Source organism: Rhinatrema bivittatum, chromosome 1 (assembly GCF_901001135.1).
Source record: "Rhinatrema bivittatum chromosome 1, aRhiBiv1.1, whole genome shotgun sequence".
Lineage (NCBI taxonomy): Eukaryota > Metazoa > Chordata > Amphibia > Gymnophiona > Rhinatrematidae > Rhinatrema > Rhinatrema bivittatum.
Window position 1 is genome coordinate 768,358,484 of NC_042615.1, and position 20,689 is coordinate 768,379,172.

Below are 20,689 nucleotides of genomic sequence, written 5' to 3' on the forward strand. Positions count from 1 at the left end.
TTCCATTGCCGGGTCCTTCTCAGTGCCTTCCCGTAGTGTCTCCTAGTCAGGGTTATCGGCAAATCGGGTAAGTTTCCTTTCGAGGTCTATTCCCCCGTGGCGGTGGTGCATCAGTGGCTGCTGGCCAGCGATGCCCCACCACCATTATCTTCCATTAGTGCCTCTTTGTTTTATCCAGCATGGCCACGTCCAGTTTTTGGCAGTGCCTGAGAATCATGTCCATTACAGATCCGCATAAGACGTGTCCTTTGCCTAGGGGCATTGCATATCGTCTGGGGTTGCCGCTTATGCACCCAGATGACTCCGAAGGGACGTCAACTTTGATTCTACAGGATGGAGCAGCTCTTCGGGTCAGAGCCATTGGCATCTGCGGTATCAGCATTAAAGGACCATGGAGCCGCACTGATGGACACCGAGCCATCAACATTGGCAGGACTGTTGGTTCCATCGATGTCGCCGGTGGACAGGGGCACCGGAGACCAACCATTGTTGATCTCCTCCAGGCCAAGGACATCATTGGCCTCAGCACCAGGAAAGGACCGGGCCAGGCATCGAAGGAAGCCAAGGAAGCATTGGCACTGGTCCCTGTCGAAGCATGGTGCCAGGCACGGGGGTGCACCGCTTTTTGCCTCGATGCCCCTGAAGCGACCCTGCGGCAAGGAGTACCAATTCTTCATCAGTGCCAGGGATGCGCATCGGTCTCTACCGGTCCTGATGCCAGTTACTGATCCACCTTGAGGGTCCAGAGAAGATCTGGCTGCTCCTTCCTCCCAGTCAGTCTTGGCATTTGCAACGTTCGAGGAGGAGCTGGAGCATCGAGTCCAGCTAATGGTGGACTGGGCACTGCAGGGCTTTGGTCCTGTGGCACCGAAGGCACCGGACTCTGTGTCGCTTATGCTCATACCACTTCTAGAGAAGTTCAGCATGCTCATTGATGCATTACCGACCCAGCTGGTGTTGGTTCCTGGGACAGTATTGGTGCCCAGTGTGGCAGCAAGGCCTTCCCCTATCAAAATGGTATTGGTGCTGGTTCCTCCTCCGAGGAAGCTCCGGAGAGAACAGCGGAGACGCCGAGACCTGCCTTCCCCATCCAGTTCTTACGGTACTTGCACCTCTGGACATATGCCGAGCACCTAGGGACCCATCTCCTGATGCTTACAAAGAGGATGAGGAACCGTATGACCCCTGGGGGGATGCTGTTTCGGAGTCCTCAGAGGACCTCCCTTCAGACTCTTCTCCAGAGGAGCAAAAGAAGTCTCCGCCTGAGGTCTTGACCTTCGCAGTGTTTGTGAGGGTGATAGCGGAAGCCATCCCTTTTCAGTTATTAATGGAGGTGGATACCAGGCACAAAATACTTAAGATCCCTCCAGTTCATGGAGCCTCCTAAGGAGGCTCCAGCAGCAACTCCTTAAGGAACACCCCCTCACAGTGCCTCCCGTCAAAAAGGCAGACTGGTTTTACCTCGCCCAGAAGGCTGCCAGATTTAATAAGAGCTGCCCTATCAGTCAGCAGTGGTCGAAGCCACCCTCAAGAGAGCCAAGCGCTCTTGGACTCATTCCTTGGCACCCCCGGGGAAGGACCATAGAGCAATGGATGCTCTTGGAAGGAAGTTATTTCAAGGCACCATGATTATCGCCTGCATTGCCACCTACCAGCTATACATGAGCCACTACTCATGGGACATCTGGAAGCAGGTGCAGGAGGTGACTGAGCAACACCCTCATGTCACTGGTGCATAAGGGCCCGCAGTGTGGAAAACACGAGGTTCATTCAACCTACAATATTTTCAAGATAGCATGGAGAGTCTCTGCAATGGGAATCGGCGCCTGCAGAATGGCATGGCTGCGGGCCTTGAATCTCCGACCAGAGGTACAAGCATGATTCTCTGATTTCTCTGTGCTGTATACTGGAGAAAATCTCTTCGGGACCACCTTGAAACCCTCCAACAACTCTCTGCCAGTACTCCGGACCCATCCTCATCCAGGAGGCCGGTGAGACTGGGGCCACGGAAGTCTTTCTTTTGCCAAAGGAAGTACTATATTCCGCCTTCTCACTCCTGTCAACACCATCAGGACTCCTGTGGCTGTCCCAGGCAGCAGAGACCCCCCAAGTCCCAGCTGGCTCCTCAGTCAACTCCGGGGACGGGGTTTTGACTGGGCTGTAGGGAACGAAGTCAGTTGCTCGTACCTGTGAGATGGACCCTCTGGTCAGGCGCAGGCTGCAGTTCTTTGTGAACCAGTGGCCCATTATAACTTCGGTCCAGTGGGCTCTGTCCATTGTCCGCCAAGGGTACCAATTGAATCTATTGGGTCTTTTGCAAAATTGCCCTCCATACCCATATTGGGGGCTGACAGTGTGTCAGGAGGTACTACTAATGGCCAGAGCAGTCGAGCCCATACCACCAGGGCAAAGGGGGCAGCGATTCTACGCCAGGTACAACCGGGATTCCAAAGAGAACAGAAGGACTCTGTCCCATCCTAGACCTAAGAGCAGGGGTGGGCAAGTCCGGTCCTCGAGGGCTGCAAACCAGTCGGGTTTTCAGGATACCCCTAATGAATATGCATGAAATAGATTTGCATACAACTGAGGCCGTGTGTATGCAGGTCTCTCTCATGCATATTCATTAAGGATATCCTGAAAACCCGACTGGTTTGCAGCCCTCGAGGACCGGAATTGCCCACCCCTGCCTAAGAGCCTTGAACAAGTTTCTAACAAAAAAAAAAAAGTTTAAAATGATTTCCCTGGACACCTTGATCTACTCTTTACAAAAAGGGGACTGGCTGTGTATCTCGAGGATCATGCCAAGGTTCATTCTGTTAGAATGGTCCACTTGTGAGCAGTTACCATGGAGGAAATCTGCAAGGCTGTGATGTAGAGTTCTCTCCACACATTCAAATCTCATTATTGTCTGGATAGGGATGGCTGATGCAACAGTCGGTTCTGCCAGTCTGTCCTTTGGAACCTGTTTGAGGTGTAGAACTCAACTCTCCCACCTAGGGCCTGTTTGGGCTCAGGCTGTCTCTCCCTCGGTTTCCAACAGCACCAGTGTTGTTGTGCCCATTGGCACCTGGTTGGATGTGTGTTGGTCCCCTTTTGTGTTGGGAAGCATCCTGTAGCTAGGATTCACCCATATGTGTGTTCTACCATCTTGCTTGTCCTTGAAGAAAGGAGAGTTTCTTAACTGTAACAGGTGTTCTCCCTGGACAGCAGGTTGTTACTCCTCACGAAACCACCCATCAGCCTGTGGAGTTGGGTTTCTCATATTTTTATCTTAATTCTATGTTACAAGACTGGAGTGGGACCCCGCATGGATGCGTGGTATAGGGCATGCTGACTGTGCCTAGTCAAAGTTCTAGAAATGTTGACATATGTTTTCCGCATCGGGGCTCCATCTGATGATGTCTCCCTTGTTGAGAACCAACATCCTGCTGTCCTCGGAGAACACCTGTTATAGGTAAGCAATTCTGCTTTCCTATTTTTTATTTTATGTATTTATTTAAAATCATTTATATGCCACATTATCCCATGTTCCAAGCTGCTCACAGAAATACATTCAGAAAATGCACAACAAACTGATACGGTAAAATATGTAAAACACTAAAACAAAGTATACAGGGCACTGCTTCAACACAGCCAAAGAAAAAGTCCTCAGGTAATAAGCCAGAATTTATAATTTTTTAAAATTGTCTAAACACTTCTGAAAACAGGAAGGACTTCACATACTTCCTAAATGTTTTTATACAAAGTTCTTTCCTCAGCTGCTCAGGAAACAGCGAACTGCCTTTCACTCATTTCTTGCAATTTAATTTGTCTAGGGTCTGGAACATCAAGCAAGCATCTACCTGTTGATGAGGTTGATAGATTTTTTTTTTTTTTAATATATTAGTTCATTTCTAAAAATCTAAGTCCCAGGTCCCCTCCCATGTCTTGTCACCAAACTTTGAAATGATCCAGCCACCCAAACTAGTTAGGCTGTTGTCTGAAACATCCAGCCATTCTGTGCTTATTGATTCTAGGGTTGTAACCATGGCTACTCAGTGCAGGTTACCCCAGCATTCTCAGAAGCCTGATGCAGCCATACCACCACACTCTACTCATTGGTTTGTATTCTCTCTTTCTATACAACTGAGCAAATACTCAAATGCCTTTCCTCATTTCTTCCATCTGTCCTTGCCCCTGCAGTCTTTGCCTGTTCCAAGTATGTTTGAATTCTGTCATGCCAGTGGGCTGTTTCGGGCATCTGTCAGCCTCTCAGTAAAAGTATTTTCTCATTTTTCCCCTGAACCTTTCACCCTTCAACTTCATATCATGGTCCCTTGTACTTGAATTTCCTTTTCTATGGAAAATTGAAACCTGTTATATATTTGAATAATTCTTTATTCTCCTTTATTTCTTCCAGCAAAAACATTTTTCAAGTGTCTAAAGCCATTTTTCTTAGGTTTTCTGTTGACTCAGACCCTGGTCTGAAATAATTTTAGTAGCTTTTTTTTTTTTTTACTTCCATCCTCTCAATATCTTTACTATGGCAGTCCCTGCAGAAATTCACACAGTATCAAGGTGGAGTGTTATTAGTAACCTATTACGTACTTTTTCCTGCTAATGCCTCTACTTATGCAACTGAGAATACTGTTAGCTTTCCCAGTTGCTTTATTATGTTGATTGACTACATTGAGGTCATCTGAGATGATTACTCCTAGATATTTCTTATTCTAGTGCTCGTCCTTCTAATTTATGTGTAGCTCATGGAGTTGTGTGTCTCAATTACATGATTGTACATTTTTATGCATCGAAGCTCATTTTCCAAACCCTTTATCTTTTTTGTGTCCCCTTTCATTTTTTTTCACCCCTTCCAGCATGTTCCATCTCTAGATTTTTTTTATTTTTTTTTTTTGTAGTAGAATTTGCAAGCAAGCAAAGTTGTGCTTCATGTTCCGTGGTAGTGGTGGTGGTGGTGATGATGATAAAAAAGTTGTAACCTAGTAAAATAGCTCAAATGGGCTCACAGTTTTTCCAATTTGGATAGATGAACATATAATTTGCATACTGAGCCCAACACCAGTCTCCACCCCCCCCCCCCCCCCCAAAAAAAAGTCTTTTAATGTTCATAAAGTACAAAAGATGGAGGATAACATGGTCATTATCTTAAAAGCTAAGAGAAGCTGAGAAAAGTAGTCAGAAATGTAAAGATGCAAATGGAAGAAAAATAGCAATTCAGGGAAAAAGATCCTTTTATTTTATTTATTAAAATACTTATATGCCACATTATCCATTCCTCTGCACTTTGCAGGCCAGTCCAAACAAGTGGGTTAGGCACTTCTACTTGCAGATGGAAGTGGAATAAACTGACTCGCTGACATTATGAGCAGCTCTGCCCCGACTTCAGCCTGCCAGTATTCTCCATCTCCAGCAGATGGTAGACATGCATCTCCCTACTGGGGATTGCTTGTGGGAAAAAAAAAGTAAGTATTTATAGGGGAAGAGAAGATTTTGGAGCATCTGGTTTGGTCCCTCCTTCAGTTTAGCATTTTAAGTCTGGGAGCCTGACTGACGTAGACTTAGAAAAAAAGAAAAAAGCAGTTTGAAGATGAGGGAGTGCTTGCCAGTGAAGGCTTGTGCCCTTTCCCCCTCTAATGGAGATCTGATCGTGCTCTCAGCCAGAGAGGGCTGAGCTCAGGTAAACAAAAAAAAACAAAAACCTTACCAGGTCTTCCCTTGACATCTCTTAACCCCATTCCCTCTCACTTCTCTGGGGAGGTAGTGTAGAGTGGAGGCGACTTGGGCTCGGTGGGTTGAGCAGTCTTTGGCTAGGCCCCACTCCTCTGTTCTGGTAGTCATGTGGTAGGTTGTGATAGTGATTCCCCCCCCCCCCCCCCAATGCAGACGTATCAAACGCATTCTTGCCATGTGGCGGTGTACTGAAGTAAGTGTGCGCACTTGTACTTGTGCATATAAAGCTGTAGCCTATATTTGGGTATATTTTTTGCGTGAGGGGTATTTTATGTGTGAACGACCGCAGCCTAGTTTTGGACGCGTAAGTACGTGCAGGGGACTTGTGCGCTTATGACCGTGGGCTTATGACCGTGGCCTACTTTTGGCCATGTATTTGCGAGTGTGCTCCTAGACACACTGGGTGCAAGAGGCTGCCTAGAGTTCAGTGCAGGAAGATGACGACACTGGAACAAAACGTTCTTAAGTGCCTAGCTATCTCTGAGGCTTGCCATATAAGGGCAATCCAGCCTTCACTTTCTTTATGCTTGTCAGTGCTGCTTGGATGCTCAAGGCGATTTGGCCACTATGGATTTTGTCGATGTTGGGCCATCCTCTTGGGAGGGGAGTGGGGCGGAAGGCAGCATGGCAGATGTGTCCCCCTCTGTCCTTGTTCCTGATGACAGAGACATCGCCGACACAAAGATTGGAGAGTGTCAGGTTTAGCCCTATGGGCCCTAGTTTGGATCCGTTCTCTCTTTCCTGGGTGGAATTTTTCCAGGGTCTACAGACTTCTGCGGGGGTGCCCAGCGAGAGCAAAGCAACCTACTAAGAAGGGTTCACATGCTCGGGGCTTCCACATGTCAGCCACTGTGGGCAAGAACCACAGGGAGGCTGTTCCTGGTGATGTTCAAGGGGATGTGGGTCCTGATACGTTGGGTGACCCCGATGGTAACTTTAGTTTCTCCCCTTCGGAGAAGGGAGAAATTCCACTTGATTGGGAACCACATCGGACTCTGCTCCATTTTTTTTTCTCAGAGATGAGTTGCTGAGTCTGTTGACTCAGACCCTGAAGACTTTAAGTCTGGATGGAGATGGTGCTATGAGTTTGGAAAAGAAGGATTCCATATTGGTCAGCTTATACAAGGCATCATGTTTCTTTCCTCTTTTGGATCCAATTCAAGAGTTGATTGACCTTGAATGGAGTGCCCCGAAGGCAAATTTTAAATGAGGATGTACTTTACCGGGTTTGTTTTCCTTAGATCCAAAGGCAAAAGGACAGTTGCTTTTCCTGAAGGTTGATACCTTGGTATGCACTGTTACCAAGCAAACTACCATTCCAGTGGAAGGAGGGCAGCTCTAAAAGATGCTCAGGGTAGGAGGATTAAGGCTATCCTTAAGCAGGCTTTGAGGCCATGGCAATGAATTTGCAGATTGCTTCTTGCTGCCTGGTGACTTGGGCTGGTTTTTGTCTCTGTTAGGAGTTATAAGGAACTGGGTCTGATGGCGGATTGGTGATGGGGCTGCATTCTTGGCTGATGCGGGCTGTGACTTGGTGCAGACAGCTTCTAGAGGTGTGGCTTCCGTGATAGCAGCTAGATACCAGTTGTGGCTGCAAAATTGGTTGGCAGACACTATATCCAAGTCCAGTTTTACAAGGTAACCCTTTAGGGGATCTCTAATTTGTCAGTGAATTGGAGAAAATGGTGAACAGCTGGGGGGGAATTCAAAGTTCCTCGTTTACCAGAGAATATGAAGGAGGTATCGTGTCCTATTGGTATTATTATTGGTATTATTTTTGTTTCCTTCAGGCTTTTTGGTGTTACAAATAGATTTTTTGATGCTGATCACAGATATTACTTCGAAATTTGTACATTACGTAAGGCTTTTGAGAAACGGCCAATTTTGTTACAATAATTGCGAAATTTTAAAACATAATCTCGCGTATATATATTTTCTTGCTGGACAGTAGTTTTTATGATTTTTAACGGCCAAAAGCAACATAACATGTAACAGAGACTAACTTTTAAAAAAAAATACACAAAGAAACTCTGCCTGATCATGCCAGAACTTGCTCAGGCAAGCCCCAGCTTGGCTGCAAGATTCCAACTTGTTTCCATGATGATGCAGCTTTATATAAGCAGCAGCAATGAGTAGTCTCCTATGCAACGTCTGTGTGAATGAGTGAATCATATTGCTAAAACTGAGTTTAAAGCTTGTGGATTTAATTTCATATACTTAATGAAATGTTGCGCCAATGTAATAATAGCCGTGACACATTTTACATTTACATCTGTGGTGAGTTTACTCTGAAAGCACAAAAAAGGAGTATGAGTGCACTCATTAAGAAGGCATACGAGTTATAGTTCGGGTGCAAAATTGGTGATTAGGACAGTGTAGGCTCCTCATATGTTGCGCATCTTGCGCCATAGTCTGCGAGCTTGGCTGAAAGGTGTGCCACCATCTATGCCGTTTGCCAACCCAATGATATGGAGGGAACAGAAAGATCATATAACTGACTGTTTCTGGTGCCAACATTGCCATTATAGCTTATGCTGCTACAGATGCGTAACAATGCTTAATGTATATCGCACTTTTCTGGCAAAAACGGTATGTGATACAGACATAATAAATGCATATTTGTGTTCAGCTTGTTAAAATCTACTTGTTTCACCGAAGGTTGTGGAGGAAACAATGTTCCCAGAAATGTGTTTACCATGTTACTATCTGTTTCGTCCTTACAGAGGAGCAGCTATTCAAAGGTCTTGTCCCTTTGCAAGATCTGTTCTTTCGGCCTAAAAAGCCTTTAAGGATTTGGGCTCTGGGACCGGAGCACCTCGATCTTCACAGTGAAGGTGTGAGGGCTCACCTGCTGGTGCAGGAGATAGGTGGGCGTCTATCTCTTTTTTATCAGAGGTGGGTCCAGATTATTTTTTATTTATTTATTTTTTATATGCTGAAATTCGAACTGAGATATCACATCAGTTTACATTCAGGTACTGTAGGTATTTACAATGGACCAATCGATCCTGGATATGGTGAGGGACGACTATGCTCTAGAATTTTGCCAAATTCTTCCGGATGCCTTTATGGTCTCTTTATGCAACTGTCTACAGAAGAGTGGCAGTGGAAACTACGTTAAGGAGGCTGTTGGATTTGAACGCCGTAATTCCTGTTCCCAGATCGCAGGAAAATACAGGGCGTTTTTCCATTTATTTTTTTGCTCCCAAGAAAGAGGAGAGGTCTTTTTTGCCCATCATGGATCTCAAGGGGGTCAATCAACATTTGCGTGTGACTCATTTACAAATGGAAACTCTGTTCCGTAATAAGGCGATGCAAACGGGAATGTATCGTATATCTCAACCTGACAGAGGCATAGCTACATATTCCCTTTCGCCAGGAACATCAGCGTTTCCTATGCTTTGCCATTCTGGGTTGTCATTATCGATTTCAGGCTCAGCCCTTTGGGCTAGCTACTGCAACCAGGACCTTCTCCAAGGTCATGGTGGTGGTAGCGGATACTCTGTGCAAGGAGGGCGTTCTAGTCTATCAGTATCTGGTCGACTGGTTGATTTGGGCCAAAAATGTGGAAGAGTCGCTTGACTTTTCAGGAACTAGTCTGGGTGTTGAACTTGGCCAGGAGCAGCTTACAGTCGGCTCAAATTTCGGTGTGCGATTCTATATGGAGCAGGGCAGAGTGTTTCTGCCAGAGAGTCACATTCGGAAGTTAATTTCTCAGGTTCAGTCCCTGAGAAGGACTATTCGCCCGATGGTGTGGTCTTATCTGTAAGTCCTGGGTTTCATCTGATCTCTCTGATGAGCAAATTAATGGAATTGCTGCTAAAATAGAGGATAGTGTAATTTCTGGAATCCAGTGGATTTCAAGATCCAAAGCAGCAAAGTTATAACAGAGGAAGGTCTTGTCAGACGAATTTGATCAGTTTCTTTGTTTGGGTGACTAGAGAGAGAATGACTGGGTTATAAACTAGTTGAGTGGGATGTGCCAAAGAGTGGTAGTAAATGGAGATCATTCTGAGGAGAAGGGTGTTTCTAATGGTGTACCACAGTAATCGGTTTTTGAACTGATTTTTTTTTTTTCAACATTTTCATAAACAGTATTGCAGAATTGTCAGGAAAGATTTGTCTTTTCATGGATAATAGCAAAATCTGCAACTAGCTAGACAGCCAGGAAGATGTGGAAAACATGAGGGATCTAGCAAAGCCTGAGGATTGTTCTAGATTCTGGGAGCTAAAATTTAATGCTAAAAATAGTCTCTCTAAGGGAGACGTATAGTATAAAGAATGAAATTCTTCTGAACACGAAAGAAGAGCAGGATCTAGGGGTGGTCATCATGGTTGATAAGATGACCAAACAGGTGGATAAGGTAATGGCAAAAGTGAAAAATATGCTTGGATGCCTAGGGAGAGAATAGGAGAAAAAACGAGATGATATTGCCGTATATAAATTCCTCGTTTGTAATACTGTGCGTATAGCTATGGAGACAACATCTTCAAAAGGATATAAACTGTATGGAGTCGGTCCAGAGGATGGCTACGAAAATTGTCCGTGGTCTTCATTCTAAAGCATATGAGGGTAGACTTAAAGATCTCAACATGTATACACTAGAGTAAAGGCAAGATAGGGGAGATATGATAGAGATACTTAAATACTTCCAAGGTTTCCATGCACTGGAGGGTGGGCCTTTTACAAAGGAAAGGCAGCTCAAAAACGAGAGGCCATGGGATGAGGGTGAACAGGGATAGATTCAGAAATGTTCTAAGGAGATCATTTCTTTACAAAGAGGATATTGGATGCATGGAACAGCCTCCCCATAGAGGAGGTGGAGACAAAGACAGTATCTGAATTCAAGAAAGTATGGCATAAACACAGAATCTCTGAGGGAGTGGTAGGGATTGGCAGATTAGATAGACCATTTGGTCTTTCTGCCATTCATAAGAACATAAGAAATTGCCACACTGGGTCAGACCACGGGTCAATCAAGCCCAACATCCTGTTTCCAACAGTGGCCAAACCAGGTTACAAGTACCTGGCAAGTACCCAAACACTAGATCCCATGATACTGGTGCCAGTAATATCAGAACTTACCCAAACCTTTTTTAAACCCTGCTACATTAATTGCACTAATCACATCCTCTGGCAACAAATTCCAAGGCTTAATTGTGCATTGAGTGAAAAAGAATTTTCTCTGATTAGTTTTAAATGTGCCACATGCTAACTTTATGGAGTGCCCCCTAGCCTTTCTTTTATCCGAAAGAGTAAATAACAGATTCACATCTACCTGTTCTAGACCTCTCATGATTTTAAGGACCTTAATCATATCCCCCCCTCAGCTGTCTCTTCTCCAAGCTGAACTGCCCTAATCTCTTTAGCCTTACCTCATAGGGGAGCTGTTCCAGCCCCTTTATCATTTTGGTCACACTTCTCTGTACCTTCTCCAGTGCAACTATATCTTTTTTTTTTTTTGAGATGCGGTGACCAGAACTGTACACAGTACTCGAGGTGTGGTCTCAAAATGGAGCAATACAGAGGCATTATGACACTTTCCATTTTATTCACCATTCCCTTCCTGATAATTACTAACATTCTGTTTGTTTTTTTGACTGCTGAAGTACACTGAGCCGATGATTTCAATGTAATATCCATTATGATGCCTAGATCAATTTCCTGGGTGGTAACTCCTAATATGGAACCTAACATGTAACTACAGCAAGGATTATTTTTCCCTATATGCAACACCTTGCACTTGACCACATTAAATTTATTCTGCCATTTGGATGCCCAATCTTCCAGTCTCACAAAGTCCTGCAATTTATCACAATCCACTTGTGATTTAACTACTCTGAATAATTTGGTATCATCTGTAAATCTTATTACCTCACTTGTCGTATTCCTTTCCAGATCATTTATAAATATACTGAAAAGCACCAGTCCAAGTACAGATCCCTGAGGCACTCCACTGTTTACAATTTTCCACTGAGAAAGTTGACCATTTAATCCTACTCTCTGTTTACTGTCTTTCAACCAGTTTGTAATCCACAAAAGGACACCTCCTCCTATCCCATGACTTTTTAGTTTCCTTAGAAGCCTCTCATGAGGGACTTTGTCAAACGCCTTCTGAAAATCCAAACACACTACATCTTCTGGCTCACCTTTATCCACATGTTTATTAACTCCTTCAAAAAAGTGAAGCAGATTTGTGAGGCAAGACTTGCCTTGGGTAAATCCATGTGTTCCATTAAACCATGTCTTTTTATATGCTCTGTGATTTTGATCTTTAGAATAGTTTCCACTATTTTTGCCTGCACTAAAGTCAGGCTCACTGGACTATACTTTCCTGGATCGCCCCTGGAGCCCTTTTAAAATATTGGGGTTACATTGGCTACCCTCCAGGTACAATGGATGATTTTAATGATAGGGTTACACATTTTAACTAATAGATCTGAAATTTCATTTTTTAGTTCCTTCTTAACCCTGGTGTACATACCATCCAGTCCAGGCGATATGCTACTCTTTAGCTTGTCAGTCTGGCCTACTACATCTTCCAGGTTCACAGTGATTTGGTCCAGTTCATCTGAATCATCACCCTTGAAAACCATCTCTGAAACCAGTATTGTCCCAACATCCTCATTAATAAACACAGAAGCAAAGAATTCATTTAGTCTTTCTGCAATGACCTTGTTTTCCCTAAGAGCCCCTTTAACCCCTCAGTCATCTAATAGTCCAACTGACTCCCTTACAGGTTTCTTGCTTCGGATATATTTTAAAAAGTAATTATGAGTTTTTTGCCTCTACAGTCAACTTCATTTCAAATTCTCTCTTAGCCTACCTTATCAGTGTTTTACACTTAATTCGACAATGCTTATGCTTTTTCTTGTTTTCTTCAGATGGATCCTTCTTCCAATTTTTGAGGGATGTTTTTTGGCTAAAGTAGCCTCTTTCACCTCAACTTTTAACCATGCTGTTAATCATTTTGCCTTCCTTCCACCTTTCTTAATGCATGGAATACATCTGGACCTCGCTTCTAAGATTGTATTTTTAAACAATATCCATGCCTGTTGTACACTTTTAACCTTTGCAGCTGCACCTTTCAGTGTTTAACTACTTTTCTCATTTTATCAAAGTTTCCCTTTTGAAAATTTAATTTTAGAGCTGTAGATTTACATATTGACCCCCTTCCAGTCATTAGTTCAAATTTGATCTTGTTATGATCACTGTTGCCAAGTGGCCCCATCACCATTACCTCTCTCACCAAATCCTGCATTCCAATAAGAATTAAATCTAAAATAGCTCCCTCTCTTGTTTGGTTCCTGAACCAATTGTTCCATGAAGCAGTTGTTTATTCCATCCAGGAATTTTATGTCTCTAGCATGTTCTGATGTTACATTTACCCAGTCAATATTGGGGTAATTGAAATCTCCATTATTACTGCACTGCTAAATTGATTAGCTTCCCTGATCTGTTTTAGCATTTCATCATCTATCTGATCATTTTGGCTAGGTGGATGATAAGAGTATACTATCACTATACTCTTACCCAACACACATGGGATTTCAACCCATATAGAAATCTGTTTTCTGTTGTCAAATGTACTTTAATCTTTTCTGTAGTTAATGATTATATTTAGGGACGAATTTAGTGAAGATTTGCAGTTTTAGTTTTACTTCCCTGCTCCCAGTTATTTGTATCCCTTGTGCCTTGTAATGCTCTTTGCGACTTTGCAGTTTCAATGTAAACCGGTGTGATTTGTATTTTTTACAGGAACGTCTGTATATAAAAGTTAAAAATAAAATAAATAAATATAGATTCTACCAAGCATTTAGTCTCTTGTATGATCTTTATCCTGTTGGACTCTATACTCTCCTGGACATAAAATGCTACACCCCCCACCAAGTTGATCTTCCATATCATTGTGGTATAAATTGTCCCTTAATATAGCACTGTCCTATTGATTATCCTCCTTCCACCAGGTCTCTGAGATGCCAATTATGTCTATCTCATCATTCGCTGCTATACATTCTCCCATCTTACTACTTAGACTTCTGGCACTGGCATACAGACATTTCAAAGTTCATTTTTTGTTTGTATTAACAACCTACTTTTCAGTTGATAAGGATAATTTGGAATTCTTTAGCTCAGGTGATTCTTTACTTATAGGCATATGGGTTACTTTTGCTTTTATTAGAAACTCTCAGTTGAGATACCCTAACTCTCCTGTTTCATTAGTATCCTCTGAACCATGCACTGCCTAGTGACTGTCTGCTTTCCCCCTTGTTCTAGTTTAAAAGCTGCTCTATCTCCTTTTTGAAAGTTAGTGCCAGCAGACTAAATCACCTCAGTTATTATTCCATTCTCCCCTGTCCAGATCCTTACAAAACTGAATCCCTCTTCCCTGCACTATCGTCTCATCCACACATTGAGACTTCGGAGCTCTGCCTGCCTCTGGGGACCTGCATGTGGAACAGGGAGCATTTCAGAAAATACCACCCTGGATTTCAGCTTTCTACCTAAAGTCCTAAATTTTGCTTCCAGAACTTCCCTCCTACATTCTCCTATGTCATTGGTGCCAAATGTACCACAACAGCTGACACCTCCCCAGCACTACCTATAATCCTATCTAGGTGACGCGCATGGTCCACCACCTTAGCACTAGGCAAGCAAGTTACCAGGCGGTCCTCACATCCACCAGCCACCCAGCTATCTACATTGCTAATAATCGAATCACCAACTAATGGCTGACCTAACCCTTCCCTCCTGGGCAGTAGCCCTGGGAGACTTGTCTTCAGTGCAAGTGGTCTGAGGACTGTTGAGGATATGAGAACACCCCCCCTCTCAGTGTCTCCCTTGAAGAAGAAGGTGGACGCGGTCTGTCTCATCCATAAGGCTCCCGGGTACGACAAATGACAGCTGCCCCATCAGTCTGAGGTGATTAAGTCTGCTCTCAAGAGAGCCAAACATTATAGGACCCATTCCTCAGCACCCCCCAGGGAAGGATCACAGAGCAATGGATGCTCTTGGGAGGAAGGTTTTCCAGTGGATAATGCTCATTGCCCGCATAGCTTCCTACCAGCTCTACATAATCCAGTACTTTCAGGACATCTGGAAGCATGTTCAGGAGGTGGCCAAGCAGTTGCCTCAGCAGCAGGACACTTTCCTCTCACTGGTGCATAAGGGTGTGGAGTGTGGAAAACACGAGGTCCATGCGACCTACGATGTTTTTGAAACTGCATTGAGGATCTCTGAAGCGGGAATCTGCACCTCCAGAATGGCATGGCTGCGGGCATCTGATTTCCAACAAGAGGTACAGGAAAGACTCACTGACATGCTGTGCAATAGAGAGAATCTCTTCGGAGATAAGGTTAAGGATGTGATGGCTTCGTGACCACCATGAGACCCTTTAGCAACTCTCTGCTAGCACTCCTGACTTCTCATCTAGGAAGTCGGTGAGATTGGGCAGAAGTATTTTTTTTCGCCAAAGGAAATATTATCCTTCGCCCTCTCTGTCCTATCTGCAATACCAGGGTTCTCGCAGCCATCCCAGGCAGCAAAGAGCTCCAAAACACCAGCCGGTACCTGTTAGCTCCAGGGATGGGGTTTTGACTGTGTTGTAGGGAGCATAGCCCAGTTACCTGTACCCGGGGCAATAGATCTGCTGGTTGGGGGAAGGCTGCAGTTCTTTGGAAACCAGTTGCTGTGTGTAACCTCAGTCTAGTGGATTCTTTCTATCATCCATCAAGGGTACTGACTGAACCTTTTGGATGCCCCTCCAAATTACCCTCTGAATCCATTTTTTGGGGTCTGGAAGTGGATCAGGAGGTACTACTAAAGGAGCTCTCCTCCCTCTTAATGGCCAGAGCGGTCAAATCTATTCCCCCAGGGCAAAGAGGATGTGGATTTTACTCCAGGTACTTCCTAATTCCAAAGGAAACATAAGGGCCTTGAACAGATTCATCAAAAAAGAAAAGTTTGAGAGTTTTCATGGGCACCTTGATCCCCTTTTGAAGAAGTTGGGGACTGATCTTCCTCAATCAAGGAGAAAGTATCTCTGATTCGTGGTGTGAAAACAGCACTTCTAGTATTGAGTGTCATTGGGCTCACATCAGCCTCATGTGTTTTTACAAAATGCCTGGCTGTGGTGGTAACGCACCTTCGCAGGCTGGAAGTGCATGCTTTCCTTTATCTTGAAGATTGGCTGGTCAAGAGCACCTCTCGGGGAGGCGGCCGTCAGGTCACTAGGGTTTATCATCAACTACCCAAAGTCCCATCTCAGCCCATTACCTCAATTGGACTTCATAGGAGCCCTGCTAGACTGGCTCAGGCCAAGGCCTTTCTGCCTCGACTAAGGGCCATCAACCTGATGACTATCACAGCCGAGATTCAGCAGAGCTGTCGGTTTGGCACATTTTGAGGTTGCTGGGCCACATGGCTGCGACAGTTCACGTCACTCCCTTGGCATGTATGTACATGCGAAAAGCTCAATGGACCCTGAGGTTGCAGTGACATCAGGCTATACAGAGCCACCAGAACTGCAAGCAAGTCAGCTCACCCCTCCAGGACTCCTTGTCCTTGTGGTAGGTAATTTTAAATCTGGAACGGGGATCTCCTTTCAATCATCCTACTCAAACTGTCCTAACCATGGATACATCCACCCTGGTTTGGGGAATTCATGTAGATGGGCTCAGCACTCAAGGTATCTGGTCCACCCAGGAATGCTGTTGCAAAATCAGTTTCCTGGAGCTTCGGGCAATCGGGTAGGTGCTATGGGCTTTCAGAGATTGGCTGTCCAACAAAGTTGTTCCAATTCAAACCAACAATCAAGTAGCGATGTGGCATGTCAAAAAGCAGGGAGGTATGGGGTTGTACTACTAGTGTCAGGAAGCAGTTCAGATATAGTCATGGGCCCTGTCTCATGGGATGGCGCTCAGGGCATGTACCTGGCTGGAATAGAGAATGTGTTAGCGGACAGACTGTGTCGTGCCTTCAGACCCCAAGAATGGACTCTGTACCAAGGGGTTGCGGATCGGATCTTCCACTTCTGGGGAAGCCCAGATGTGGATCTCTTCAAAGGTACTTCGGTTATGGTCCCTGTACAGGACAAGCAGCAAAACGGCCTCGGATGCCCTCGTACGACATTGGGGCAAGAGTCTTCTGTACGCACATCCTCCAACTCCACTAGTAGCGAAGACTCTCTTGAAGCTTCGTGAAAACAAAGCAACTATGATTCTTATAGCCCCTTATTGGCCAAGACATGTCTAGTTTGCACTCTTGTGGGGAGTTATCCATTCAGAGACCGATCAGTCTGGAGACTTCCTCATATCTCATCACGCAAGGTTGAAGCAGGTTGCTCACAACCTGTATGTTGAGAGGTTAAGTTTGCAATCACTCTCAGAGGATGTGTCTCGGGTCCTGCTGGCTTCTAGAAAAGTCCTATGAACTGAAATGGAGAAGGTTTTCCATGTGGTGTGAGCAGAAGGCTCTAGATCCTTTCTCCTGCCCCCATACAAAAATTGCTTGATTACTTTCTACACCTATCAGAATCTAGCTTGAAGACCAATTCCGTTAGAGTTCATCTGAGTGCAACTGGCATATACCACCATGGTGTAGATGGTACACCCATCTCTGTACAGCCTATAGTTGTGTGCTTCATGTGGGGCCTCCCACTTTGTCTTGGGACCTCAACTTTGTTTTAGCTTAGCTGATGAAAGCTCCTATTGAGCTTCTGTGCTCCTGTGGCCTGAAGTAAGACCTGGAAGGTCTTATTTTTGGTGGTAGTCACTTCAGCATGCAGGATCAGTGAGCTCCAGCTCTGTGAGTTATCCACCTTATACTAAGTTCTTTCATGACAGGGTGGTCTTGCTTATGTACCTTAAGTTCCTGCCTAAGGTGGTAACGGATTTCCAGCTTAACCAGTCCATCGTCCCACCAACATTTTTCCCCAGGCCCCATTCTTAACAAGGCAAACAAGCCCTGAACAGTTTGGACTGCAAGAGAGCCTTAGCCTTCTATCTGGAGCGGATAGAGGCCCATAGACAGTCCACCCAACTTTTTCTTTCTTTTGATAGTAATAAGTTGCACATTGCAGTGGCCAAACAGACACTCACTAATTGGCTAGCAGATTGCATCTCTTTATGTTATGCTCAGGCAGGACTGCATCTTGGGGGCCATGTCAAGGCTCATTCTGTTCGAGCCATGTCATTGTCAGGGGCCCACTTGTGAGCAGTTCCGATGGAGGAGATCTGCAAGGCTGAGATGTGTAGTTCTCGTAACATTCACATCTCACTATTGCTTGGATAGGGATGGCCAACACAATAGTAGGCTTGGACAATCTGTCCTTTGGAACTTGTGTGAGGCGTAGAACCCAACTTGGTTCCTGTCCAGGGCCCATTCCTTCTTTTTAGGCTGCCGTAGGGCCTGTTATTTGTATTCAGGCTGTCCCAGCCACCCCCATTATCAACAAAACCCTTGTATTCGTTGGCACCTATGTTGGGTATTTTGTTTGTCCTCTTTTTATGTTGGGGAACAGCCTTAAGAACATAAGAACATGCCATACTGGGTCAGACCAAGGGTCCATCAAGCCCAGCAACTTGTTTCCAACAGTGGCCAATCCAGGCCATACGAACCTGGCAAGTACCCAAAAACTAAGTCTATTTCATGTTACCGATGCTAGTAATAGCAGTGGCTATTTTCTAAGTCAACTTAATTAATAGCAGGTAATGGACTTCTCCAAGAACTTATCCAATCCTTTTTTAACACTGAACTAACCATGTCCTCTGGCAACAAATTCCAGAGTTTAATCGTGCGTTGAGTGAAGAAGAACTTTCTCCGATTAGTTTTAAATGTGCCAATTGCTAACTTCATGGAGTGCCCCCTAGTCTTTCTATTATCTGAAAGACTAAATAACCGATTCACATCCACCTGTTCTTGACCTCTCATTATTTTAAACACCTCTATCATATCCCCCCTCAGCCGTCTCTTCTCCAAGCTGAAAAGTCCTAACCTCTTTAGTCTTTCCTCATAGGGGAGCTGTTCCTATGCTGCTGTCCCTAGCCTTATAGCTAGGGACTCACCCACATGCGAGGACTACTATTCTACTTCTCCCCGGATAAAGCAGAGTTGCTTACCCATAACTGGTGTTCTCCGAGGATAGCAAGATGTTTGTCCTCGCGAAACCCGCCTGCCCCCTGCGGAGTTGGGTTTCCATTAGGTGGATATATTCTCTTTATTTTTCATTTATTCTATGTTATAAGACTGAAGGAGACCTCACGTGATCGTGTGGTATGCATACTGGGCATGCCCAATGAGGCCCAGTCAAAGTTCTAGAAACACTGACATAAGTTTTCCATGCTGCGCTCCATTTGATGATATCACCCATGTGTGAGGCCTAACATCCTGCTGTCCTCGAAAAACACCTGTTACAGGTAAGCAACTCCGCTTTATCCAAGGATGTGTCTGTCTAGTTAGAAATAGGAGAGTATTGATCTTGTAGAAATTTAGTCTTTGCTTTAGATCCCTGAAGGAAAATGGTATGCTTTAGCAAATGCTTACCTGGCTTATTGTCTGCTCTTGTTCTCTGTTGCTGAAAAAAGGAATTAAAGAACTAAAGGAATACACTTTTTATCGTGGTTAATCTAACCTAAAGGATCTCCCTGGAACCCTGAATTCAGGAACCTCTGAGTTCAGGCACTAGTGTGTCAGTAAAAGGGTATGTTATTGACTAGTTACTTTTGGTGTTTCATCAATCTGTGATTTAAGACTTTGCTAAGCAGTACCAGCTACATGTTTTTCAGATACTTTGTTTTAGTTACCATTCTTATTAACCACTTTCCTGGTCTCCAAACTGAACATCCGAAGTGGTGTACAATTTTAAAAACAATATACAATGTATAAAACAAAATTCACACAATACATAAACAAATACTAACACAATACCAAATGCCTGTGATTCCAAAAGAGCTATTGAAGCCCCTCACCCACAACTCCCTACACCCATAGGTCTCCAAACCCCAACCCCATACTGATCCCACCTCACCATACATTAAAATAGTTTCCTCCCCATCCCTAGCATCAACCCAGCCACATTGTTCCATCAGCACCCAAGATCAGGGGAAGATCCATGTTTTTTGTTTTGTTCTTTTAAACAGAGCATAATCCACCTGTTATTTCAAATCTGCCAGTACTGGTTTCCACAGGGTTGGTGTCCTCGTGGAAAATGATCTTGCTCTCTCTCAAACTTTCCTCACTTACTGAAAGGATATCATCTCCAGAAACACTGCCTTTGTTAGCAGTGATGTTCTGGACTATATATATATAATTTGGTGTGCTTGATTTTAACTAAAGTAAAAAATGACCTGGCTCAAACTGTTATGCAATGGGAGTCTTAAAGTGTCCGGTACTGATGATTCAAAACTGTGTATAAACTGTAACGTTATAAAGACAGATGTGCACAGTTAATTGTTCTTAGCCAGTCAAAAAGATCCCTCATTCCTACAAGTTATTGCATTGATTTAAAGAATGATGCGTTAGGTTATGTGGCCTTGCTTGTACAGAATTCTTGACAGATCACTCATTCACAATTCCATTCGTATTCATGTGTGCTGACTCTTGACTTCTAGGCGTATAATAGAAAATATGTATTACATGATTTGTACTTTTACAATCTTAACTTTGTTTGGTTTGCAGATGGATTTAATGCCATTTATAAATAAAGCTGGTTGTGAATGTCTTAATGAAAGCGACGACCATGGTTTTGACAACTGTTTACGCAAAGACCCCACATACTTGGAATCGGACTGTGATGAGCAGGTAGGAGAGCTGACACTTAAATTTAGGGTTGCAGTTTGTAGTTTCACTGTGAGATTGTTTGTTTGCTCTTGTTCTTCGTGTGCTGTATACATAACAAATTTACAAGTTCATGTAAGCATGAAGCAGCTGCTGTAAGTTTCTCATGTCACAACAGTGAAGTTT

The 20,689-nt window shown here is 44.1% G+C and overlaps 1 protein-coding gene across 2 annotated transcripts in view; it reads left to right on the forward strand.

Moving 5' to 3' along the window:
- TXNL1 (thioredoxin like 1) overlaps positions 1 to 20,689 on the forward strand; it is a 75,299-nt gene that overhangs the window by 33,472 nt on the left and 21,138 nt on the right. For both annotated transcript variants that reach the window (XM_029579747.1, XM_029579755.1), the window contains one exon: positions 20,405 to 20,527. In XM_029579747.1, the coding sequence (XP_029435607.1) occupies positions 20,405 to 20,527 (123 nt within the window). The remainder of the gene's footprint in view (positions 1 to 20,404; positions 20,528 to 20,689) is intronic.